The sequence below is a fragment of the Phacochoerus africanus genome, chromosome 14 (genome assembly GCF_016906955.1).
Source record: "Phacochoerus africanus isolate WHEZ1 chromosome 14, ROS_Pafr_v1, whole genome shotgun sequence".
Classification (NCBI taxonomy): domain Eukaryota; kingdom Metazoa; phylum Chordata; class Mammalia; order Artiodactyla; family Suidae; genus Phacochoerus; species Phacochoerus africanus.
Window position 1 is genome coordinate 11,157,203 of NC_062557.1, and position 27,676 is coordinate 11,184,878.

Consider the following 27,676-nt stretch of genomic DNA (forward strand, 5'->3'; position numbering starts at 1 on the left):
CCCCTTTAAGGCGTCTCCGCGGACGTGGAAGGTTCTGGCGGGAGGCGCTGAGACGTCTCGGTGCCGTTGGAGGAAGAGCAGCCTGGCCGGTGAGTTTCCTGCTTCTTGAACCTTCCACCGCCGGGTTTCGACTCAGTTTGGACGCACGCCTCTTTCCTGCGTCTCCCCCTGCCCCCGTGTTGGGGCGCCCGGTGCAGCTTTCACCTGGCACGGGGAGAGCTTGCTAGCCAGCAGGAAAGGCAGGGCCAGGCAGACCTTCTTGTGGGAACCGCACAGACACAGGCGCTTTTCGCAGGAAAGTTCGAGGCACCTGCGCAGTGGTCCCCACGGCGTCTACTCCCTGCCAGGCCCTGCCTCCCGGGCTGGTGTTTCTCCAAATATTCCAGCCCTTTTAGCGTGGTGGTTTTTGGTTTTTTGCTTTTGTTTTTTTGGCAATAAAGTCATGTCTGATGAGACTGGGCAGCAGGGTTGAGTGTGGAAAGGCTGGGCCCCGTTCTCTCTGGAAGTTACCCCCGGAGGGCTGGGAGCTGCGGGCAGCCCAGGGGGCTCTGATTCCTCGTGAAACTGGTGATGTAGCTGCACAAGGCAAGAGTGCAGACGTAGGGCTAGGGACTCAGAGAATAAGAGGGTTAAGGAGAAGATTAAAAAGATTTGTGAACCCCCCCCCCCGCACTGTTGGGGGCAGGGGTGTAAATTGGTGAAGCCACGGTGAAGACCAGTACAGAGGTTCCTTTAGAAACTAAAACTAGAGTTACCACATGGGATCCAGCCGTTCCCCTCCAGGGCATCTCTCTGGAATAGATGAAAACTCTAATTCGAAAACATACATGCACTTTTATGTTCAGAGCAGCCCTGGTCACAATAGCTGAGCCCTGAAAACAACCTCAGTGTTCATTGCCAGATAAAGAAGTTGTGGTCCATATATACAATGGAATATCACTCAGCTGTCAAACAAATGTAAGGAGGAAATTCACAGCAACATCGATGGACCTAGAGAATATTATACTTCACTGAAGCCAGACAAAGACAAATACGTAATACCACTTATATGTGGAATCTAGAAAATAATACAAATGAATCTATATACAAAACAGAAACAGACTCACAGATGTAGAGAAAAAGAGGTAACTAAAGAGGAAGGCAAGAGCTGGGGGATTAATTAGGAAGACGGGATTAACACATAGGCACAAGTCTATATAAAGAGAAAAGTGACAAGGATTTCTGGACAGCCCAGGGCACCGTATTCAATGTCTTATCATAACCGCTAATGTCCAAGAATCAGAAAAGAAAAATAACCGGATCCTTTTCCTGTACATCTGAAACCAACACAATATTGTAAATCAGCTGCACTTCAATTAAAAAAAAATAAAAGCCCCCAAAAAGATCCAATGAAAAAAATATAAAAAGAATATAGACCCGTGAGAGATGTGCTGAAGAAGGCTGGGTTGACGTCGGGGAGCACGGTCACCGGGAAATCCAACTTTGGAGGATTTCAGCTTTGGGACCCTGCAGAAGAGCGGCCCTGTTCTCAGAGTACAGAGTCCTGGAACAGAAACGGTCCAGCCCTGTGGGAAATGTGCAACAGTCACGTGTCCAAAGCACTTCGCCCGTGAGTGACACTTGGGAATGTGGGTCTCAGACTCCTAATCCTATAAGCACTTCCTTGCACCATTTTGGAGACTGCCATCCCTGAAACTCTGGAAACGGACCAGGATCCTTTGAGTTTCGTTTCTGAGAAAGTGTATGTGTGTATTACGATACGATTTTATTTTATTTTATTTTTTATTTTTTGTCTTTTTAGGGCCGCGCCCGCAGCATATGGAGGGTCCCAGGCTAGGGGTCAAACTGGAACTGTAGCCTCCGGCCTACACCACAGCCACAGCCACACCAGATCCGAGCTGTGTCTGCAACCTACACCACAGCCACGGAGCGAGGCCAGGGATTGAACCTGTGTCCTCATGGATGCTAGTCAGATTTGTTTCCACTGAACCACGATGGGAACGCCCTATGATGTGATTTTAGTTGTTTTTTTTTTTTTTCCTACCTGTTAAAATAAATATTCTCATTAATGTCTGGGATCAGATGTGATTTTAGTTGTTTTTTTTTTTTTTCCTACCTGTTAAAATAAATATTCTCATTAATGTCTGGGATCAGGACCAGGTTAAATATTTGGAGTTTTCCAGTTCATGAATTTTACTTCTAGTAATGACTAGGAAACAAGAAGAGAAATGCGACGAACAACAGGAGGGAACATAAAGTAAATGGAAATACTTATTTCTGTGTTCTTCGTGAAAGCAGTGACGGCATGAATAGTCACCAGAGTCCTTCACTCTCTCTCTGCCCTTCCCTTTCACGAGTGCTTATTAACTTGTGTCCGTATCCCAAGAAATGTATTGATTACAGTTAAAATCATGGAAGGAGATTTTCTGGGTTGGTGAACAGGGGTTGTTTATAATTCTGAGACTGTCCAATATATGTAGCTAAAAAAAAAAAAAAAAAAGCATTCTGCCCATCTAGTCTAAGTGATTAATCTATTAAAATTGGTATTAAATATCTTTGTTTTTATTAGCATAATTTTCACAGTGGTAGCTAAGAGTGAGGGGGCTTGGAGTCCAGAAGAGTGTCTCTGCCTTTACTTGAGCTTCTGCAAATAACTTCACCTTTAAGTCTCGATTTTTAAATCTGTAAAACGTGTGCAAATATAGCACCAGTGTCAAAGGTTTGCTCTGCGTGTAAATGAAATAGTTCAATTCAGACCCTTAGCGTCCTTTCTAGCACATAGGCGTCGGTGAGTACAAAGAACCATTTCATTGAAGTCAAGTCAAGTCTTTGGTAAGGTTTTCTCGTATAAATTATTCTGATTTCTGAGATCCTCATTTTCCCTCTTTCTGTTCAATTTCCTTTCTTTCTAATCTGCCCAGTTTTTGCTTGGCAGTTGAATTTTTAATCACTCAAAGTTAGTGTAGACTTGTTCAGGACCATTTTTTCCCCCCCTCTTCCTTCTTGAAGCTGATCACTTTTTGCATATGCCAGGAAGATGGAGCACTAAACAAACACCAGTAAACAAATACCACGTGACATGGGTAGCCAACCGCCCTTAGCAGCACCCTCCCGTGGAACAACTTGGGAAGAAAACATCTTACCAAGTGAAGAATGAGTTTGGCAGGCGTTATACGCACAGACCATGGCCTGTTTTCAGAAGCCAAACTGAATGAAAGCAGCTTTAAGAGGGGCCAGACAGAACCGCTCTTCTGGACAGAAAGAGACCAGTGACTCAAAGGTGCTTCTAAGTTCCTCCCTCTGGTTTTCCTGACAGTAAGTCCGAGTTTGTTTTTACCTTTCATTCGGCATCACGTAATTAGGCGCAAAGGACCCAGCTCATGCCAGACCTCTTGATGGACAGTGTTGCAGTTACATTGTTCTGATGGTTCTAAATCATCCTGTTTCCTGAGCGGTTTAATTTTTTAAACGAGGTAAAAGCGTATTTTAGTGCGGTCGTCAAAGGGAAGATAGACTCAGAAGCGTGCCTAAATATTATTAATATTTTTGTGTGTCAGGTTGACACGTCTCTGAACGGCCTTTTTAAGAATTTGCAAGGTTTTACTTTGGGGGAAAGTGTAGGCTTTAGGACAAGTTGTTTCTTCCTGTGCTTTCTTTTTTCTTTGAAAATGTCTTTGGTGGACCCCCTCCAGCCCTTAGCACGAAGATGGGTGTTTCCCCTTAGAAACTCTCTCAGGGGAGAACTGAGGTAGCTTTACCTTTCATCAAAAAAGGAGACGTCTGGTCAATTCTCTAAACATTGTAATTTGTATAGAACATCAACATGATTCGCATGGATTTCAGTCACCAGTGCTGTGATGCCAAAAGACCGCCTCCAGGATTTCAAGTTGAAAACGCAGAAGCAGCCCCGTTATCCGTCAGGTGCACAGCCCAGTCACTCCAGCAGACGGCTGCACACCCCAGTCACTCCAGGCATCCTAGCTGACAACGATTTCGATTTCGATTTCCATCTGCAGGCATCTTACCTCTCTGCCTCCTAAAAGGCCACCCGTGAGTTTCAAGGCGAGACATGAGGTCTTTGGGATTTTAGGAATGACTGTCATATGATTCAACTTTCCTTTCCTCAGTGGTTTCCTAGACACCATCACATAGGCACGCAGAAGCCTGCCGTTCCAAGGGCAGACCGGTGTGGCAAACCTCTGAATAGCAGAAACCCAGAGATGGTTCTTATTCCTGGAGTACTTATTTTTTTTTTTTTAAACTAAGGGACAACTGGACTCTAAATATTATTCTAACATCTCATTCTCTGACTGGCTTGAGATTGTTATCAGGTCAAGATTTGGCAGAAAAGCTTACTTTTGAGACAAGAGGGAAAAGACCTCTCCCCCCGTAGCCCTCATCTGTGTCGTAACCAGAGAGCCTGGAGAGGAGGCTGAGCTGGCAGGACAGTGTGCACTCATTAATACCTCCTGCTTTTAAACCAAAAAAACCCCTCGTGAATGTGTATTACTTTAATGCCAAATAAGGCTTCCAGTGAAGCCATCCGGGACTATGTTTTCAAAGTGTTCAGAAGCTTTTTTGTAACTGGATTTTTTTTTTCTGGGGGGTGGTGTGTCTTTTTCTCACCTCATTATTGGTCCACAGTATTTACATTTCATCTCTCTCAATGAACAGGACAGAATGATTAAAAAGGAGATAAGTGTGTGTCAACAAACTCAGGCCCTTCTCTACAAGAATCTTCTTAAAAAATGGAGGTTGAAGAAAGAAAGCTTATTGGTGTGGTTCGCAAATATATAGTTTTCCCTATTTAGTGAATGAACATCTACTATTTCATATTATACCATTTTTCTTGCTTTTTTATGTTCACAAATTCTACGGGCTCGTTGATTTGGGGTTCTCAATGTAGTACTTGGCAAATATTGCAGAATAGGTTAAAGATTATGGCAAAAGGTGAAATTAACCAAAGGGCTCATATGTCAGTTCCTCAAAAACAAAGTAAGTGGCATTTTTATTGAATAGAACTAGCCATTCTCCAAAGATGTAATCCACTTGAATCTCGTGGAGTCGTTCTGATTTACCCTGGGCCAACTTCAGTATTAGGAAAAAAAAAGAGAGAGAGGAAAAAAAAGGAAGAGGCGAAATGAAATAGATTTTAAATGGGTAACTCAGAGTGCTCTATTGGGGACATTTTGATAAAATTTTGGTAATTGGTAAGGCTGGAGAAAAATTCATTAGCAAAAAATGAGGGAAGACTCTGCAGTATGTTTGCTTTCTGCAGATTTTTTAGTACAGGGGCATGGACCTTAGGATGAAGAGATTTGCTCCGTGTTACCATGAGGTGTGGCTGGAGCTGCCATGGCCACATAGATCTGGGTCCTGTTTAAAAATAGCCACTAACACGTCAGTGGGAGCTCGAAGAGTTCACAGCCCCCTTTTTATTGTGCGACGGCTCTTAAAACAGTTCAGTTCTCCTCTGTTAGTATATTATGTTGATAAAGGGTACCATTACAGTGGTCACCCACTCAATTTTTTTTTGGTATTTAATGATTTTTATTTTTTCCGTGATAGCTGGTTTACAGTGTTCTGTCGCTTTTCTACCGTACAGCTTGGTGACCCAGTTACACATACATGTATCCATTCGTTTTTCTCACATTACCAAACTCCATCATAAGTGACTAGACATAGTTCCCAGTGCTGTACAGCAGGATCTCATTGCTAATCCGTCCCAAAGGCAATAGTCTGCATCTATCCACCCCAAGTTCCCAGGCCATCCTGCTCCCTCCCTTTCCCCCTTGGCAACCACAAGTCTATTCTCCAAGTCCATGATTTTCTTTTCTGTGGAAAGGTTTATTTGTGACATGTATTAGACCCACTCAGTTTTTAAAAAACTTATTAGTGGTGTTTAAAATCTCCAAATGGAAGTTCCCATGGTGGCTCAGTGGGTTATGAACCCAACTAGGATCCTTGAGGATGCAGGTTCGATCCCTGGCCTCACTCAGTGGGTTAAGGATCCAGCGTTGCCGTGAGCTGTGGTGTAGGTCACAGATGCACCTCGGATCCTGTGTTGCTGTGGCTGTGGTATAGGCCATCGGCTGTAGCTCTGATTCAGCCCTTAGCCTGGGAACCTCCATAGGCTGTGGGTGTAGCCCTAAAAAGCAAAATGAAGAAAGAAAGAAGAAAATCTCCAAATGTAGAAATATAAGTCTGATGAAGTCACATCCTATGCTGTGTACCCACAATCTGTATTTGATCACTGTTAACTTACATTTTTTAACCTTTTATTATTATTATTTTCTACCGTATAGCATTGTGACCCAGTTACACATACATGTATACATTCTTTTTTCTCACATTATATGTTCCATCATAAGTTACTAGACAAGAGTTCCCAGTGCTACACAGCAGGATCCTATTGCTAATCCATCCCAAAGGCAATAGTCTGCATCTGCTAACCCCAAGCTCCCAGTCCCTCCCAGTCCCTCCCCCTCCCTCTCGGCAACCACAAGTCTATTCTGCAAGTCCATGATTTTCTTTTCTGTGGAAAGGTTCCAAGTGATATCATATGGTATTTGCCTTTCTCTTTCTGACTTAACTTCACTCAATATGAGAGTCTCTAGTTTCATCCATGTTGCTGCAAATGGCATTATTTCGTTCTTTTTTATGGCTGAGTAGCATTCCATTGTGTATATATACCACATCTTCCTAATCTAGTCATCTGTCAGTGGACATTTGGGTTGATTCCATGTCTTGGCTATTGTGAATAGTGCTGCAGTGTGATGACTGTTAACTTCTTCTTGCCTTTTTTCTTTCCTTTTTTTAATGGTCACACCCGTCCATGGCACGTGGGGAAGCTCCTGGACCAGGGATTGAATCAGAATTGCAGCTCTGGCAACACCGGCTCATTTAACCCACTGCATACCAGGCCAGGGGTCAAACCTGTGCCTCTATAGTGACCCGAGCTGCTGCAGTCAGGTTGTTCACCAACTTCGCGACAGTGAGAACTCCTAATATCTTGCCATTTTTGTTTTATCTCCTTATCTCCCCTCAATTTGTGTCATAAAATACATGACACTTGACTGCTAAATACTCAGCTAGCATCTGCAAAAATCAAGGACGTGTTCTCCTCCATAATCGCCGTGTACGCTTCACAGAGTTAGCCGTAGTTCCACCTAGGTGTCTAATTGCGAGTAGACATCTAATTCCATGTCCAAGTTTGATTTCCTAAAATCTCCCGTAAATGCCGCTTCCCGTTGGTTTGTTCAAACCAAACCGATGAGACCAACACTGTGCTCTTGCTGACTCACTATGTTCTGTATTTACCTGCTTCCCTCTTCGTTCTGTCGTTTAACTCATTCCCTTGGCTGTCTATGTTTCTTGTAAACACAACTGAGATCAAAAAATTGGATTAACTTCAGGCTCACCACTTTTGGCAAGAATATATCATATGTGATGCTGTCATCGCACCGCATGAGGGCATGTAATCCGAAGTGGCCTTACTACCAGGAGTGCTGTGCTACTAGGTTAAGATCCATGGACGTAGTATTTTCCTCCTTCCTTCCTTCTTTCTTTTTCTTTCTTTCTGCTTTTTATGGCCACACTTGCAGCATATGGAAGTTCCCAGGCTAGAGGTTGCATTGGAGCTGCAACTGTTGGCTTTCACCACAGCCCCAGCAACACGGGATCTGAGCCACGTCTGTGACGTACACCACACCTCATGACAATGCTGGATCTTTAATCCACTGAGCAAGGCCAGGGACTGAACCCGAATCCTCATGAATACTAGTCAGGTTCATTTCTGCTGAGCCACAACGGGAACTCTTGGCTTTCTTGAGTCTTAAGATTGAATACTTGTTTTCTTTATTTATTTTTTATTTTTTTATTTTCCCACTGTACAGCAAGGGGGTCAGGTTATCCTTACATGTATACATTACAATTACATTTTTTCCCCAGCCTTTCTTCTGTTGCAACATGAGTATCTAGACAAAGTTCTCAATGCTATTCAGCAGGATCTCCTTGTAGATCTATTCTAAGTTGTGTCTGAAAAGCCCAAGCTCCTGATCCCTCCCACTCCCTCCCCCTCCCATCAGGCAGCCACAAGTCTCTTCTCCAAGTCCATGATTTTCTTTTCTGAGGAGATGTTCATTTGTGCTGGATATTAGATTCCAGTTATAAGTGATATCATATGGTATTTGTCGTTGTCTTTCTGGCTCATTTTACTCAGTATGAGATTCTCTAGTTCCATCCATGTTGCTGCAAATGGCATTATGTCATTCTTTTTGATGGCTGAGTAGTATTCCATTGTGTATATATACCACCTCTTCCGAATCCAGTCATCTGTCGATGGACATTTGGGTTGTTTCCATGTCCTGGCTATTGTGAATAGTGCTGCAATGAACATGCGGGTGCACGTGTCTCTTTTAAGTAGAGTTTTGTCCGGATAGATGCCCAAGAGTGGGATTGCGGGGTCATATGGAAGTTCTATGTATAGATTTCTAAGGTATCTCCAAACTGTTCTCCATAGTGGCTGTACCAGTTGACATTCCCACCAACAGTGTAGGAGGGTTCCCTTTTCTCCACAGCCCCTCCAGCACTTGTTATTTGTGGATTTATTAATGATGGCCATTCTGACTGGTGTGAGGTGATATCTCATGGTAGTTTTGATTTGCATTTCTCTTATAACCAGCGATGTTGAGCATTTTTTCATGTGTTTGTTGGCCATCTGTATATCTTCTTTGGAGAAATGTCTATTCAGGTCTTTTGCCCATTTTTCCATTGATTGATTGGCTTTTTTGCTGTTGGGTTGTATAAGTTGTTTATATATTCTAGAGATTAAGCCCTTGTCAGTTGCATCATTTGAAACTGTTTTCTCCCATTCTGTAAGTTGTCTTTTTGTTTTCTTTTGGGTTTCCTTTGCTGTGCAAAAGCTTTTCAGTTTGATGAGGTCCCATGGGTTTATTTTTGCTCTAATTTCTATTGCTTTGGGAGACTGGCCTGAGAAAATATTCATGCTGTTGATGTCAGAGAGTGTTTTGCCTATGTTTTCTTCTAGGAGTTGGATGGTGTCCTGTGGTATATTTAAGTCTTTCAGCCATTTGGAGTTTATTTTTGTGCATGGTGTGAGGGTGTGTTCTCGTTTCATTGCTTTGCATGCAGCTGTCCAGGTTTCCCCGCAATGCTTGCTGAATAGACTTTCTTTTTCCCATTTGATGTTCTTGCCTCCCTTGTCAAAGATTAATTGACCATAGGTGTCAGGGTTTATTTCCGGATTCTCTCTTCTGTTCCATTGGTCTGTCTGTCTGTTTTGATCCCAGTACCACACTGTTTTGATGACTGTGGCTTTGTAGTATTTCTTGAAGTCTGGGAGAGTGATGCCTCCTGCTTGGTTTTTGTTTCTCAGGATTGCTTTGGCGATTCTGGGTCTTTTGTGGTTCCATATACATGTTTGGATTGTTTGTTCTAGTTCTGTGAAAAATGTCCTGGGTAATCTGATAGGGATTGCATTGAATCTGTAGATTGCTTTGGGTAGTATGGCCATTTTTACAATATTGATTTTCCCAATCCAGGAGCATGGAATATCTTTCCATTTCTTTACATCTTCTTTGATTTCTTTGATTAAAGTTTTATAGTTCTCGGCATATAGGTCCTTTACCTCCTTGGTCAGGTGTATTCCGAGGTATTTGATTTTGTGAGGTGCAATTTTAAAAGGTATCGTATTTTTGTCTTCCTTTTCTAACATTTCATTGCTGGTATACAGAAATGCAGCTGACTTCTGAATGTTAATCTTATATCCTGCTCCTTTGCTGAATTTATGAATCAGTTCAAGTAGTTTTGGAGTTGAGTCCTTAGGGTTTTCTATGTACAGTATCATGTCATCTGCATACAGTGGCAGTTTGATCTCTTCTTTTCCTATATGGATGCCTTTTATTTCTTTGGTTTGTCGAATTGCTGTGGCTAGGACTTCCAAAACTATGTTGAAGAGCAGTGGTGAGAGTGGGCATCCCTGTCTTGTTCCAGATTGGAGTGAGAAGGCTTTCAGTTTTTCCCCATTGAGGATTATATTTGCTGTGGGTTTCTCATAAATGGCTTTGATTATATTCAGGAATGTTCCCTCTATACCCACTTTGGCGAGGGTCTTGATCATGAATGGATGTTGGACTTTGTCAAATGCTTTTTCTGCATCTATTGAGATGATCATATGATTTTTGACTTTTTTTTTGTTACTGTGGTGTATGATGCTGATTGATTTGCGTATGCTGAACCATCCTTGTGAACCTGGGATGAACCCAACCTGGTCATGGTGTATAATTTTTTTGATATGTTGTTGGATTCGGAGATTGAATACTTGTTTTCTATTTAATTTTAGAAATTTTTTTTTTTACTAACATTATCCATGTTTTTATTTAATCTTTTGGGTTGAATTCTTAGTTTTTTTTTTTTTTTTTTGCCCCTCTTCTCCCTTATTCAGGTATTTGAGGCTGTACATTTCCCATTAAGTAACTGTGTCCATTGTGTCTCTTAAGTTTTGATATGTGGTATTTTTTCTGTTGAGTTTTAAGTATTTAAAATGTTTTTGGTATTGTTTCACTTGAGTCATGAGTTATTTATTACATAAGGGGAACATTTTTACAACCTTTTTCTATTTACATATATTTTAATTTTATTGTGGCTAGATGACGCTGGTCTGTATGAATCTGAGTCTTTGAGATTTTTGAGCTTTACTTTGTGACCTAGTCTTAAGTTTTTATAAATGTTGCAGATGTGCCTAGAAGAATGTATATTGAATAAAACAAGTTTGTTAATAGTGTTTTTCCAAAAAAAAGAGTTGTGTTTTTGCAAGGATGGTTTCTTCAAAAGATAGATAGTAACTGGGACAGGAAAAAAGCTGGAGAGAGGAAAGAAGCCACACTCAAGGGCTTTCTGTCTTAAGTTGTGTTTAAATGTTTCTCATTGTTCTGGCCCCCTTGTAACTTGGCTCGTTTCTCTTTTGTGTGCTGAGGGAATGGACAGTCGCATTGCTTCTCGTGCTGTCTTTGTGCACCTTTCGGGAAATCTTCAAAGCTGATCATTTTCCTGAACAGCCCCCTCGTGTCCTGGGGCACGTGGATGAATTTAATGACTCCGATCCAGTGGTGGTGGCCTACACCCCCGCCACTCACATGACGCAGAGGATGATGGATAAGATGGCTGTGGCTTCCTTTGCGACAGGAGTGTTGTTTGGTGATCGAGGTCTCATGATTATGCCACCTGCTCACGTTTAACTTGAAGTTCGTTTTGCAGATCGAGTTTATTTGCCCTGCCTGTGGGTCCGTGGTCCTCAACTGGGGCAACTGTGTTAAAATTAATACAAATTTTAGGACATAATACATGAGAGTATAAAAAAGGATTTTAAAAGAAGGCCATACATTGGACTTCAGAAATTTCCAAAGCCTCTATTATTAGTGAACTTACTAACAACCTGTTGGCCTCTGCAGATTGCCTGTTTACTGCTGCAGATTGTAAACATGTTCATTATAAATGTCAGGAGCTTAATTTTCAGAGTTTTCACGGCATTGGAAGAGTCCCTGGGCCAGGGACCAAACCCAGGCCTCAGCAATGACCCAAACCACAGCGGTGGCAAGGGCAGATCCTTAACCACTTGGCTATCAGGGAACGCCTTAGAGAGCGTTCTTGACTCCAAAGAATGTGGGTGGGCTGTAATTTCTGATTGTTGTGCTCTGATTCTTCGCATGCAGTTTATTTCTCCTGGCATACTATTTTCACATGATAGAAATCGGTTTATAATCTTGGCAAGAAAACCCCCCACCACATTCTCAAGTCTTTCTATTGATTATTTAAAATTTTTTTCTTTTCAGTTTTAAATATATTTTCGTTGCCAGGGTAATAGCCAGGCTAAAAAAAGTTAAGCAGTAAAGACTTGGATGAAGCAAAAAAAAAGAAGATAGCTTTTGCCTTCATCTTAACTTCCATCCGTATCATGGGTCCCGTTTAAATCTGTGTGTACCTTTTTTACGATAATACGTACACAAACATACACATGCTCACTTATATAAACGTGCATTTCTACATGCATATAGGTGCACAAATTCAGCTTTTCTTTACTGACATGGGGATCATGCTAGAAATATATGCTGCAAATTGGTTTTTTAAAAGCAACATAATTGGCTCTTGAACAACAGGGGGCTACGGGGAGTCCATCCTCCAAGAAGTCGAAAAATCCGAGTAATTGAGAGTCGGCGCCTGGATCTGGGTGTCCTCAGGGCTTCCGAGATTTATCCATCTGCAGTTCTGCCTCTGCACATTCGACCAATCCCTGGGCAGTGTAGAAAGGCAGTATTTGCCACCGCAAAACTCCACGTATACTCGAACCCGTGCAGTTCAGACCTCTGTTGTTCAGAGTCAGGGGTATGTCATTCACATCTCAAGCCTCACACATTGACATTGACTTTTAAACAGCAGCAAAGACGTTCAGCCCTTAACTTAAGAGGCACCTATTTGGGATAGTGTATAACTCCCATGATTGTATGGGAAACCCAGATAATTGCAGCTTGGTTCTGTGTCCTCTCGTAATAAGTTTATATGATTAGTTACATTTTCTACACATGGCAGGAAGGCCAATCATTGGGACTCCTGATGAAGACACCATGGACAGAGTGTTTCCAAAAAACGACTCTGAAATGGTGGGAATTGTGTTCACGGACACTTTCTCATGTCGGCTAAAGTTCCCGTGGGGGCATCGAACCCCAGATATGAGAGAACACTTTGAATACTCAGGTAGCCACGGGAGAATGGATTCCAGTATTCTTTGGCTATTCATCCGATCCCCTATTGGGAATGACGGAGAGGAATATTAATAAAATCGAGAAAAGAAGTAATATTCTTTTTATGACCAGTCTTCATTATAGAATGAGTCTCATTGTTTTGGCAACCGTGCGGTAATATTCTTCTTTCTTCCAGTTTTGTAGGAGAACAGCCTTGGGGTTGCCAAGGGGGAGGGGGAGGGAGGGGGATGGACTGGGAGTCTGGGGTTAATAGATGCTAGACTCTTGCCTTTGGAGTGGCTAAGCAATGAGATCCTGCGGTATAGCACAGGGGACTATGTCTAGTCCCTTAGGTGGAGCCTGATGGAGGATAATGTGAGAAAAAGAATGTATATGTGTATGTGTGACTGTACGGTAGAAATTGGCAGAACACTGTAAACCAACTGTAATGGAAAAAATACAAATCATAATAAAAAAATAAAAATGCTCTAGATTGTGCAATCATGGACTTTGGGCAGACATTTAGATATTTCATTTAGAGCCGAAGTTCATGTTTTAGTTCCATTCATTGATTCCATGGCATAATGATCCCGTGTTTTCCCTCCTCTTTGAAGAACACTGATGGGCTGTGTATGATGAAATTTTTTGTCCCTTGGCAACGTACTGGCAAAGAGGGTTTGTGGCTTTTCAAACTGCAATGAATGCTGCAATTATAGAAGTAAGTGCCTAACTTCAAAACCCTGTTGCAGATCTTCTGTCTGTTTCCCCCTCACTTGCAGTCTCGGCCTCCTCCTCCGTCTTACCCTTCACTCCTTTGCCTCTTGTTCTGAGAAGACAGAAGCTGGAACGCTCTTCCAGCTTCCCAACATGAACCTTCTACAGCTACGACCCTGCTCGTCTCCACACACATCCTTTCCCTTCTGCCTCATCCTTCACGTCCTTCCTCAGTTTCTCGGCTGAGGTTTTGTCCTTTTCAACCTGATCAGGAAAGTTGCACAGTGGACTCCCCCCCCCCCCGCCCCCCGTGTCCCCTCTCTTCACCTCCCCTTTTAACGAGGGACTTCTCCTCAGCATTTCAAATGGTGAATGTCTGCACATCTTATCAAGAGCTTCTCTCGTCCACGTTTCCTCCTTAGGCACATGCCCTTCATTGCCTCCACTTTTTGAGAGGGTTGCCTTCACTCAGGCTTGACTCGCCTCAGTGTAGCTCCCGTTCCCACCACACAGCCAAAGCGGATTTTTCTAAGGTCAGTAACAATGCTCAGGCCAAGTGACAAGTGACATTTTTCCTTCCCTGTCCTACTTCATCTTTGAACTAAAAATCATAGCAGTCACCTGGTTTTCCTTCACTTTCCCTGCCATCCCTTCTCAGTTTTCTTGCAGTCTTATCCAGCATCACACTCTCACTCATTTATTTATTTATTTATTTATTTATTTTGGTCTTTTTGCCTTTTCTAGGGCTGCTCCCATGGCATATGGAGGTTCTCAGGCTAGGGGTCTCATCGGAGCTGTAGCTGCCAGCCTCTGCCAGAGCCACAGCAACGATGGACCCGAGCTGCGTACACCACAGCTCATGGCAACGCCGGACCCTTAACCCACTGAGGGAGGCCAGGGATCGAACCCACAACCTCATGGTTCCTAGTTGGATTCGTTAACCACTGAGCCACGGTGGGAATGCCTATTTTGTTGTATTTTATTTTTTGTCTTTTTAGGGCCATATCTGTGGTATATGAAAGTTTCCAGGCTGGGGGTTGAATCAGAGCTACAGCTGTCGGCCTACACCACAGCCACAGCAAGGCCAGATCCAAGCTGCATTTGTGACCCTACACCACACATGGCAAGGCTGAGTCTTTAACTCACTGAGTGAGGGCCTCATGGATACTAGTCAGGTTTGTTACTGCTGAGCCACAGCGGGAACTCCCTTTCACTTCTTTGAATCTGTAATTCTGCAAGGTTCTATCCTAGACATCTTTCTCCGTCCTATATACTTTCTCTAGAGACTGTCATGCATTTCCCTGTATTTAATTATAATTTACATGCTGGTAACTCCAAGAACCTGCTTCAATCTGTTGACCAGCAAACCTCATGCTGTAAAGCACCAGATAGCAAATAATCTCGGCTCTGGGGGCCAGACTGTACCTGCTGCAGATACTCAACCCTGCTGTTTTCATGTGCAGTCATCCATAAACCAGTGGGCATGGCTGTGATCCATTGAAACTTAATTTACAAAAACAGGTGGTGGGTGAGGTGTGGTCCCAAGTAGTTGACTGTTTATTTTGATGCCCCATAAGTAAGTCAAACTAGCATGGTTCACAACTGCATATGGGGATGTTTTTCTCCAAATGTGACGGAGTCTAAAATGTTTCCTTATCGCAGTGAATACCAAAGCCATTCACTTAGCTGGGGATCATCAGAGGTCACTTCCTCGGCTTCACTCATTTCATCCCGTCTCTCATCCAGCCCGGTTAATTCTAAGCTCAAATCTGCCAACTTCTCAACTCTGCCACCAGCAGTTGTCCAAGCCATTATCATCTCTTGCTTGAGCTAAGGGAGTAGTTTATTTTTTCAGCTCATCTATTGTCTGTCCGTCTCTGTCTGTCTGTCTATCTATCTCTCCATCTCTCCGTCTCTCTATCTCTCTGTCTCACATATTTTAAATTGAACTATATGAAAATGAAAAGAAACAAAACCCCACAAGGTGTGTGGTTTTCTAATGTACTTCTTCTATAGTTAATGTCATACATTTGTTTGTTAATATCCAATTTAGGTCACAACTAATCATTCCGTGATGGAAGAGTTGTCATCAGTGATTGGAATAAATATGAGGAACCCCCTTTCATTTCTCGGCAAGAAACTGTAAATGAATGGTTTATTTTTATTTGTGTAGTTTGTTTCTCCCCTTTTGTGCATGTTGCATCATTAAACATGACAAAGGAAAGAAAAAAAATGTAAGAAACTGATGACACTGATGGGCCTCCGAGAGTCAGCATTCTGGTAAGTTAAGGTGCTGTTGCACCTGTGTAGCACTCATCCAAAAACATGGAAACTCGTTAGGTTATAAAAGAAATTAGATGCATTCACAGGTTGGTTTTGCGTGCATTCAATTTAATTACCTTACTTGTATTAGATGTCAGTAGCAGTAGAAAATAAGGAAGGATCATGCTTATGCTTCCCTGAGTTGAAAAAAAGTATGATGGATTTATCAGCAGCAGAAAGGTTTCCTGATAGAGACCTGTCCAAGATAGCAGGGTTTGCACTGGCTAAATTTTTAAAATTTAGTTGATATCACACTAGTTATTGTGTAAACATGCTCTTTGCCTCTCTTTCTCATCAAAGATAAAGAATAGAGATTTTAAAAATAAATAATATGCATACAAAGTACCACTTTGACAATGTAAAACCTCTTACCAGATGCAGGCATCCCAGGTATTAAGGTAAAGCTGATAGAGTTCTTATAAAATTCTTATATATTTTACCTTCTTCCACTTTTCTCCTGATCAAGTACAAATTTTGCTACAATCTGTTTTACCCAACTAAGGCTCAAGAATGCAGAACTCCCGGAGTTCCCGTCATGGCACAGTGGTTAACGAATCTGACTAGGAACCATGAGGTTGCGGGTTCGGTCCCTGGCCTTGGTCAGTGGTTTAAGGATCCGGCTTTGCTGTGAGCTGTGGTGTAGGTCACAGATACGGCTCCGATCCCACGTTGCCGTGGCTCTGGCGTAGGCCGGTGGCTACAGCTCCGATTAGACCCTTAACCTGGGAACTCCATATGCTGCAAGAGTGGCCCAATAAATGGAAAAAAAAAAAAAAAAAGAAGAAAAAAAAAGAATGCAGAACTCCCAAAGAATCTTTTTTTTTTTGTCTTTTTGCTATTTCTTGGGCCGCTCCCTCAGCATATGGAGGTTCCCAGGCTAGGGGTCCAATCGGAGCTGTAGCTGCCAGCCTATGCCAGAGCCACAGCAACACGAGATCCGAGCCGCGTCTGCAACCTACACCACAGCTCACGGCAACGCCGGATCCTTAAACCACTGAGCAAGGGCAGGGACCGAACCCGCAACCTCATGGTTCCTAGTCGGATTCGTTAACCACTGCGCCATGACGGGAACTCCCCAAAGAATCTTGAGAGTAATTTCTTATAAAAAATATTATGAATACATCATGAAAATTATCCATAGTAATCTCCAACTGTACAGTGCTTTTACATGGAATTCTAGTAATTTCAATTCTATGAACTTTAACAAATGAGAGGATTTGATTTAAATATACATGAATTAAGATTAGCTCCTCTTGGGACTCATCTTTTAAAAAGAGGGTGGGATAGGAAAAAGATAAGACAGTGATTAAAACATAATTTTTCTTGATTTCTTCCCCCTTTATTAGTTTTTGAGATAATTAACTGTTTTGCTAAAATCCTCCAAAGATGGACAATTTGAAAAATACCCTTATAAACTCATGTATTTAAACATGTCTAGTAGGCTTTAATCCACTATGAATATTGTTTTTATTCAAACTCCCATTGTTCCATCTTTGGTCAAAGGGAGCTACTTCAGATTGGTTTCTGACTTTTTTTAATGGCTCTCCCTGCAGCACCTGAAAGCTCCTGGGCCAGGGATTGAATCTGAGCCACAACTGGGACAATGCCAGATCCTTTAACCCACTGCACCAGGCAGGGAATCAACCACACCTCCGCAGCAACCTCAGACGCTGCAGTCCGATTCTTAACTCACTGCACCACAGCAGGGACTCCATTTTTTTTTGATAGATTCCTTGCTATAAGATGTTCCAGTATCTTTTTTAAAAAACCTTTTTAGGTTACTTCATTATTATTATTTTTTAATAGTTATTTCCCCAATACAATTTTTTTTTCTACTGTACGGCATGGTGACTCATTTACACACACATGTGCACATTCTATTTTTGCACATTATCATGCTCCATCGTAAGTGACTAGACATAGTTCCCAGTGCTTCACAGCAGGATCTCATTGCTAATCTGTCCCAAAGGCAATGTTCCAGTATCTTTTTTTTTTTTTTGTGTGTGTGTGTGTCTTTTTGCTATTTCTTTGGGCTGCTCCCGCGGCATATGGAGGTTCCCAGGCTAGGGGTCGAATCAGAGCTGTAGCCGCCAGCCTACGCCAGAGCCACAGCAACACAGGATCCCAGCCGCGTCTGCAACCTACACCACAGCTCACGGCAACGCCGGATCCTTAACCCACTGAGCAAGGCCAGGGACCGAACCTGCAACCCCATGGTTCCTAGTCGGATTCGTTAACCACTGCGCCACGACGAGAACTCCTTTTTTTTTTTAATGTTCCAGTATCTTATAGTTGGAATATATTTCAAGACCATTGTGGGCTAGAAATAGCCTTTGTTATGGGTTTAGTCACTTGTTCTGGCCTTTTTAGGAGGAGGGGGTAGAGACAGAGAATAAAAAAATGTATTCTACCTATTATATATAGAATGAAATACACACCTTAAAGATGTCTTGTGAGTTCACGCCGATACTTGCAATTCAGACACAATACTCTAGGGCTTTTAATTGACCTCTTCCATATTAGAACTGTATCCCTGTTTTTATGCACTGAGAATTCTGGTTCTCCAGGAGAGATACAGAAAATATTAAAATTAGAATATTCCTAGTTATTTTTAATCAAGAAACAGAATACAATAGCCTAACAACAATACTAGTATTATTTCATCGTAATAACTGAGAATAGGTAAAATAATGTTGTAAAGGTAATTATAATAATTGCTAAGGTAGTTCCCCTCATGGCTCAGTGGTTAACAAATCCGACTAGGAACCATGAGGTTGTGGGTTTGATCCCTGGCCTCCCTCAGTGGGTTAAGGATCCGGCGTTGCCATGAGCTGTGGTATAGGTCGAAGATACGGCTCAGATCCCGAGTTGCTGTGATTCTGGCGTAGGCCAGTGGCCACAGCTCCGATTAGACTCCTAGCCTAGGAACCTCCATATGCTGTGGGTGAGGCCCTAGAAAAGACAAAAATAATAATAATAATAATTGCTAAGCTAACGTCTTCACATGCATTATTCTATTTAATCCTCGAACAGCCATGTGAGATAGCTAGTACAATTAACTTCATTTTACAGAGGAGGTGAGAAAAGACAAGAAATTTGGCCCTGATCACACAGCTAAAATGCACATAGCCACAATTTTATTTTTATTTATTTACTAATTTTTTATTTGTGCCTGTGGCATGTTGAAGCTCCTGGGCCAGGGATTGAACCTGTGCTACAACAGCAACCTGGGTCTCTGCAGTAACAACGCTGGCTCCTTAATCCATTGCGCCACAAGGGAACTCCACCTCAGCCACAATTTTATAGTAGACGGGACTCAACTATGTCATTTTTCAGACTGTGTCCTCTGAATTGTCTTGCACACTGCCTCTCTAAACATTCGCCTGTGCAACATTTTGAATTAACCCTTTGTTTCCGTCATAGGCTCTCTTGGGCATTGATGTACGCTGGCTTCATCATCATCATATCCGCTTTTATGGCTCTGGTCATAACATTTGTCCAAATTATAGTCATTACTGGCTTCATGGTGATAGTCGCACTCTTTATCCTATATGGCCTGTCTGTGGTGAGTTCGCAAAACATATGTCTCTCCACCTGTTCTAGGTCTCAGATATATGAGCAAATAAAAGTATTCCCTCAGGGAGTTCCCGCTGTGGCGCGGCGGTAACGAATCTGCGTTGGAACTCTGAGGTTGCCGGTTCGATCCCTGGCCTTGCTCAGTGGGTTAAGGATCTGGCGTTGCTGTGGCTGTGGGGTAGGCAGGCAGCTGCAGCTCCGATTCCATGCCTAGCCTGGGAACCTCCACGTGCCGCTAGTGTGGCCCTAAAAATGCAAACAAACAAACGAAAAAAGTATTTCCTCAGGAAATCGGTAGGGTAGAACTGCTCGTCTTGTATCCTGGTTTCTGTATGTTTTGAGAAAGTGTTTTGTCCATGTAAGAAATGAATGAAGAGTATTACTATTCAAGATTCTCACAGGAAAAAAATGTACCAATGGGAACCCATCCTTCTTCCTTCCTTCAGATAGCACTGGCTTTCCTTCTGAGCGTGTTGGTAAGGAAACCGATTCCTGCAGGTTTGGTTGGGTTTCTCTTCACCGTGTTTTGGGGGTGTCTCGGGTTCACTGCACTGTACACACAGCTTCCTTCACCACTCAAGTGGGCCTTCGGTCCTTTCAGCCCTTTTGCCTTCACTGCTGGAATGGCTCAGGTAAGAGCGAAACCATTTCATGATTTTACATATTAGATTTTCGAAATTATTGAAGAGTTCAGTACTTTGTAAAATGAAATGGTCAGTCACCCTGTATTTTAGGAAACGCTGCTATTGAAAAGCTATCTAGGAGTAACCCTTGTGGCTCCATGGGTTAAGAGCCTGACCAGCATCCATGAGGCTGCGGGTTTGATGCCCTGGCCTTGCTCAGTGGGTTAAGGATCCAGTGTTGCTGCAGGCTGCGACTTGCAGTTAGTTGCTGTGGCTGTGGTGTAGGCCGGCGGCCGCAGCTCTGATTCAGTGCCTAGCCTGGGAACCTCCATATGCCACAGGTGTGGCCTTGAAAAAAAAGGAAAGCTAAATAAAAAATTTTTTATCAAAATGATAAACACAAAAGATTCTGTGTAAAATCTTAGAAAACTTATATAAGAAAAATAATTGCTCATTATCAGACCACTCAGACTCTGGATTGCATCTCCCATTTAAAGAGGCAGTAAAGGTGGAGGTTAGGAGGGCCGAGTAGGGCCATGAGGCATGAATCAGGCTCAGCTCTGCCAGTTAACAGCTGGGTGACCATGGGCAAGTCACTGCAAAATGAGGAGGGCAGTAGAATTCACCTCATGGGGGTAATTGTGAGACCTCACTGCACGTTGTTTATGTATAATGTTAGAACAGTGCCTGACCCCTGCTGCGTGCAGGTTAGCTATTATCTTCCTTATCTTTGTTTTCTGTGATCTTTATTATCCTTAAAATTAATCTCTTCAAGTCTTCCATGTTTATTTAATATTTGACCATTTCTGCAGCATCTGACTACTGAGGATTTTAGGTTTCCTTTCAGTATCCTCCAGTTTCACTGCCCATTCAGTTTCTCTTCCCAGAATGTTATTTTTGGTTGCTTGCTCACATCTCTAAATTCCCTTCTGAAACCTTCTGATCGATTTCTGTTATTTAGTTGTTTTACTTTCTCAAAGAGCACTTCCGACCTTTGTGACAATAATTTGGTCTGTACACAGCAACAATTCTGCTAACAGCTTCACCATGCAGTTTTTGAAGAAAAGGATGGTAAGGTGTTCCCTGGTGGCCTTGTGGTGAAGGTCCAGTATTGTCACTGCTGTGGCTCGGGTCACTGCTGTGGCATGGGTTTGATCCTGGGCCCAGAACTTCTGCATGCTGTGGGCACAGCCATCAATAAATAAATAAGCAACTAAATAAATAAATAAAAATTTTAAATAAAAAAATTAAAAAAAACAAAAGGAAAGACTATTAACATGTGAATTATATTTGTTTATGCTGCACCATTAAAAAAAAAATTAGTTTTGGAGTTCCCTTGTGGCACAGTGAGTTAAGGATCTGGCTTGTCACTGCTGTGGCCTTGGTTGCTGCTGTGGTACTAGTTCCATCCTGGGCCCGGGATTTTCTACATGCTATGGATGTGGGGGAAAAAAAAAACAAACTTGGGTGTTACAGAGTCATCTAACTTTTACTTTTTAAATTCTTTTTCATCTCAGATTCTACACCGGGATTATTACGTGAATGGTGCTGTTTTTCCTGATCCTTCTGGAGAGTCGTATATGATGATGATGACTTTTTTCATTTTGGCATCTGACACTTTTCTCTATTTGATGTTAACATTATATTTTGAGCGTGTTTTGCCTGGTAAGAATTTAAAACAATTCTGTTTCTTTTAAGGGAATGTCTCATTCTTTGTGGACTGGTGATTAAGGAGCCTTTCTGATTGCAGAGGAAAGGAGAAACAGTCCAAACACTAGAACCTCCTCATTTCCATCTCGCAATTTAATGTTCTGAGTGGAAGTATGTTAAGACCTTTTAATTAAAAATACGTTGCATTTCTGTTGGCTTTTATGTTTTATAAAGGTAGGGAGTGTGTGTGTGTGTGTGTGTGTGTGTGTGTGTGTGTGTGTGTGTGGTGTGTGTGTGTATTAGCTGGGGAAAGAAAAGGAAAGGAAAACAGCTCTTGGAGAATGATTCTTTTTTGTGCTTGAATTGAACTCACTGGCGTTAAGATAGTTCGTTAAATTGTTCTTGCTAATATTTGGCCCCAGTAAACTTGCTCTTCTGAATCTCAAAATATGGAGAAGAAACACAATATAAAGTTAACAGATGACCTCTTCTCTCTCTTTATGGAGAAGATCAGCCTAACAAGAATGCTTTATACAGTGTTTTACAAATTAATAAAATAAACTCTATAAACAACTTTTAAATAATGATTATAAAATTCCCGTGTTGTCTGCACATATAATCTGAGGAACTGATATTCTTTTTTTTTTTTTTCTTTTTAGGGCTGCACCCGAGGCAAATGGAAAGAAGTTCCCAGCTAGGGGTCAGATAGGAGCTACAGATGCTGGCCTATACCACAGCCACAGCCACAGCCACAGCAACGCAGGATCTGAGCCGTGTCTGTGACCTACACCACAGCTCACGTCAACGCCGGATCCTTAACCCACTGAGCAAGGCCAGGGATCGAACCCGCATCCTCATGAATCCTAGTTGGGTTCATTAACCACTGAGCCACGACGGGAACTTCCAGAGCTTATATTCTTATATTCCCTTTTGCCCAAATGAATTCACAGATTTTACTCACACATACATCACCCCTTCTTACATGTCAGAATCTGAATATTTCTCTCCTCATAAACCCTATTTACTTAGATATCTTCTTTTATCTGTTTTATTACCTTTTATCTGAATTCAGATATTCTACTCTAAAAACTCAGTTTTCTTCTCAGCTTCTATTTGTTTCATGCTCTTTATTTCCATTACACTATGATTTTAGGTTTTTGTCCTCTATGCCTCTTTGTCATTCCATTAACATTTTATTTTAAAATTTCATAACATATCATTTTGAAATAAGTGATTTTTTATGCATTTAGCAAATTGCCTTCAAAAGTATTTCTCAGAGTTAATCTTGTGAATAAATGATTTCTCAAAATTAAATGCCATTTCTTCTTTGAGCCGAGAAGTAGCATATAATATATCTAAAGCTTATTAAAACCAGTTAACATATATCCTTGCCTTGGCACAGGTCACAGGCAGAGAATCAGCACTCTAGTGTCTGAATAATTTTAAAAAATTGCTTTACTGTCATTTCCAAACCTGCAAAATGTGAATTCCAATCCCTGAGTTCATCTGCTTGTATACACGCTCGCTTTCTCTTGCACTCATACAGCAGTGGCAGTAAAAACTTCCTTTTCTCTCAACTCTTAAAATGTCCCCCAACTAAATGGGGCGGGGGGGGGGGCTCTTCTCCATTTTCCCATTATCTTCCTCCTTTTGGAGCTTCTTCTTGTCTCTTTTCCCCATTGCTCATGGCCCTTTGCAACATAAATCAAATCAGTTTGCTTTTGGTCCCCCCCAGGTCCAGGAAGCGAGCAGGCGCGAAAATCAGAACTCTTTCCAGTGCGCAGAGGAAGGCATAACTTTTAATACTCCAGAGTTAGTGTTACCCCATCACACCTCTGTGCCATGTTATATGTTTGTCCTTTCCTAAATGTTTGGGTAACTGTGTTAAAAGTGACTTTCTTCTCTAATACTTCCATCTAGAATTTAATTCCTATTTTTAATAGGTAACATTTCCACTTCTTATTAAGTCTTCCATTCATTCATAATTAGCTGACTCTTCTCCAGTTAAACGAGTAAAAATAAATTTATTTCTCAATTTTAATTTCCCCTCCCCCTTTTTTCTTTTGCTTATTCACAGGCTAATTCCCCTTTCTAGCCAGTTTGGCTCCAGCTGGGTTTTTTGTTTGTTTGTTTGTTTATTTTTTTATTATTACTGTTTTTCTAGTGACTGCACCCATGGCATATGGAAATATACAGAATACAGAATCTGAGCCACAGTCGCAACCTACACCACAGCTGCAGCAGTGCCAGAACCTTTAACCCACTGTGCCAGCCCAGGGGTCAAACCTGCGCCTCCCTAGCAACCTGAACCACTGTAGCCAGATTCTTAATCCACTGCACTACAGTGGGAACTCCGCAGTATCTTAACTTATTTTCGTCTCTGAGTATTTCTGTTTTCCTGTATTCTGCCTTTAAAGCCACAGCACATGATTCTTTTCGTTTCTCTCTTCTTCAAAGACATTTGTTTTCCAGCTGTACTTTGCCCTTACATTTGTTTCTGTATGTCTTAACAACTTTTGCTTTCTTGCTGCTGGAAGTTCTCTGTGGTCGTATCTCCTCCTCTTCAGCCCTTCTGTGGGTCCGGCACTTGCTCACGTTTCTCTCTCTGTTTGTCTGTTTATCTGAGTTCCTGCTGCTTGATATGATTTCCTACAGCTACAAATTTATCTTCTTCTTCCCCCCCCTCTTTTAGATACAATTTATTTGTCTTTTTATTTTATTTATTTTTTATGATTTTTATTTTTCCATTATAGCTGAGCTTTATCTTCTTTGCTAAAGTTTTAGTTTTATGAGCCAGAGCTGAGAATGTATTACAGGCCAACACACTGTCTTAAATTTAATATCTCTGTCATAGTTTACCTTGAACATTATAAACATGAATTTTCCATGTAATAACAGATTCAAAATTGATAGAAAATACTGTCTTGCTCTTAGGTGAACTCTAAAAAATAACAACAAGCCCCCCCCCCCACAGATTTATAGAAGAAGAGATCAGACTTATGGCTACCAGAAATATAGGGTCGGGGGGAGAGGAAATTGGAGGAGGGGGGTTAAATGGTACAGAAGGCCAGTTATAAGTAAGTACTAGGAATATAGTGTCCAGCATGGTGACCATAGTTAACACTGCTGTAGGACGTTCAGAGAAGTTGTTGAGGGTAAATCCTAAAAATTCTCATCACAAGGAATGTTTTTTCTTTTTTCTTTGTCATTGTGTCCACATGAGATGATAGAGCTGAACATATTGTCATCATTTCCGAATATACATAAATTAAACCATTGTGCTGTATGCCTTACATGTGTATAGCTATGCATGTCGTTTGCGTCTCAGTAAAACTGGAAAAAATTGATAAAAATCATAAATGTGTAGAAAAAATTGATACCAAGCTCCACTAAGACAGATGTTCTTTACTGATGGAGAATGACTGATTGAATATGTAACGGCCTCTTGATTGATTAGATGAAGATGGCCACCGGCTTCCACTGTTGTTTTTCCTGAAGTCTTCATTGTGGCCCCCACATCAAAATACTCATCATGAAGTCTTCGAGAATGAGATGAATCCTGAGCATTCCTCTGGTGATGCTTTTGAACCAGTGTCTCCAGAGTTCCACGGAAAAGAAGCCGTGAGGTGAGTAACAAATTGTGTGACTCTGTATACTTTTAGGTAAAAACTTAATAAACTAAGCTGCAGCGGGGCCAAGCACAAGTCAGATATTATAGATGATGTGTTTTTGGAAGTTCCATCATCCTTAAAGACGTCTTCATAATTAGGAGCTTTGTGAATTCTTGCTAAACTAGGAGCTCTCCAAGCCTCACTGTCTTCATTTCTAAGAGATGTGTGATGCCGTTCCATGGTAAAATGCCTTCTTCTTGAGTAATTTAAAGAGTCAGTGAGGTAATTAAACAAATAGGCCTGTTACATAATAGGAACTGGAGATGTGTTCTAGATCCCCCTGGGTTTGAGGCCTGTGTGCAGGTGTATGGTAGAAAGTGGAAGAGGGAAACGTGAAATGCTGAAGAAAGGTCGAAAGGCACAAATGTTAGGAGGAGACTCGGTGATGGTGGAAGCAATGCGAGTGGGTGACAGTGCATGATAAAGATCTGAGTATCGGAAAAACAGGTGATCAGTAAATCTAATTTAAGGAGTCCTTAAAGGATGCCGAGCAGGAGTGTCAAGACGTAGAAACCTAAAGGGGGTAGTGTCAAGGACAAAGGGGATAGAGTCAAGGACAAAGGGGATAGAGTCAAGGACGAGGAGCCTTACAAGGAGGAAAGAGTGATGAGGTTGTCCAGTCAGTGATGAGGTTTAGGATACAAGGGCTGAAAAGTACCCATTGGATTTGGTAATTAGAACGTCACTGGTGACGTCACTGAAAATAGCTTTGGTGTTGTGGTAGAGTCTCAAGCTGTGTGTCTTAGGTTGGGAACAAAGGTGAGGTGAAGAGATGGAACAAAGGGTAGCGACTAGTTTGATAAATTTGCCCTGGAGGAGGAGAAGGATTAAATAATCGCTAGAGAGGGCTCCCTGCCACTCCGTCTTCTGTCCTTCCTTTCTTTGGTTGTAGCTCCCCCTTCATTTGCTAACTTAGAGAGATCGCTGGACTAGATGAAAGGCCAAGCGTGATGCGAGTCTGAGCAGGTGTGTGCAGCTGTCTCTTGGGGGTGGTGCAGGCTTTTGCTACTGCCCTCTTCAGATCCCCTGACGATGACTCCTCTGGCCACTTTCCCTTAAACCAGGCGCACGTCCATTCTGCATCTTGGTTGGTGTTTCCACGTTGCACCCAAGAGCTCACACCAAATCCCTCCTTTGTGAAGTTTAGTTTCAGTCGTGAACTGGCGCAGAGGCAGTTGTCATCGTCTGTGTGATTAGAAACTGTAGTCGCCTCAGAGTTGCTTACTTTTCTTTCAGAATCAGAAATGTTAAAAAGGAATATAATGAAAAGCCTGAAAGAGTAAAAGCGTTGCAAGGTAAAGAGAAAAACTTCTTTGTTTTGATGTTTTTAACTAAAAGAAATTTTTGTTTCCAAAAAATACAAACAGTCATAGGAGAAAGTGAGAGAATGAATGTGGATTAAAAAGAAAAAAATTTAAGTTTCTACTATGAGGTATAGTTATTAATAATACATATTTTCAGAGTTCCCGTCATGGCTCAGTGGTTGACGAACCCAACTAGCATCCATGAGGACGCGGGTTCAATCCCTGGCCTCGCTCAGTGGGTTAAGGATCCGGCGTTGCCGTGAGCTGTGGCGTAGGCCGGTGGTTACAGCTCCGATTGAACCTGGGAACCTCTGTATGCCACAGGTGCAGCCCTAGAAAAGACAAAAAGACAAAAGACAAACAAACAAACAAAAACAAACAAAAAAAAACATTTTCTGTGCATATATAAAAAACATTTTAAAATAAGATTATTAAAAAAATAGGGTTAAAAATACTGGTTTATAATCTTTGACATGGATTTGTCAAACTGAGCTTGGAGTATCACTGGAATCGTTTCTACTTTCTTAGGACTTTTCATCATCTTTGTTGGGCTGTGGATTCTCTTATTTTTAATTCTCTCCCAGTGCAATCCTGTATGTTTTATGTCTTCGGAAAATTTCTTAAATATTTTGGGGGTACTAATGGAACTCTTTGTTTCCCAAGGGAGTTAGATGATTGTTCGAATCTCAAAGGAAAATTGTCAGGTCCTAAGCATGCATATATTAAAATGTCTGTGACATGTCTTGGGTTCCAGCGGACCTCTGCAGAGAGCAGGCCCACACTTGTGATGTGGCAGCACGCTGCCCAGTGCCCGGGGAAGCTTTACCCTCCTCTCCTCACCGATCTTCCTTCCCTCCTTCCTCATGCGGAATAAACTACCCCTTTCCCTTCATACCTGGCCCTTCCGTCCCCAGCTCTGGGCCCCTCAGTGAGGCTGTTTCTTAATGGAAATAGAGACTTTCCTTTGTCCAGGAGGCAAATCCTCTGTTTACTCTGTTTTTATCCCTCAGAGCTTTGGCTGTATTCCTTACAAGTAAAGGTATATATTCTTTGACCTT

The 27,676-nt window shown here is 41.9% G+C and overlaps 1 protein-coding gene across 1 annotated transcript; it reads left to right on the forward strand.

Annotated features, from left to right (window-relative positions):
- The first annotated feature begins 11,171 nt into the window (after window positions 1-11,171).
- LOC125115019 (ATP-binding cassette sub-family A member 10-like) lies at window positions 11,172-27,492 on the forward strand. The gene is given in 12 exon segments (XM_047758736.1): window positions 11,172-11,209; window positions 12,611-12,771; window positions 13,373-13,476; window positions 15,526-15,583; window positions 15,586-15,707; window positions 15,709-15,752; window positions 19,218-19,359; window positions 19,817-20,002; window positions 21,511-21,658; window positions 25,101-25,269; window positions 26,551-26,629; window positions 27,373-27,492. Coding segments are annotated over 12 exon segments (1,371 nt in total).
- Window positions 27,493-27,676: the final 184 nt, after the last annotated feature.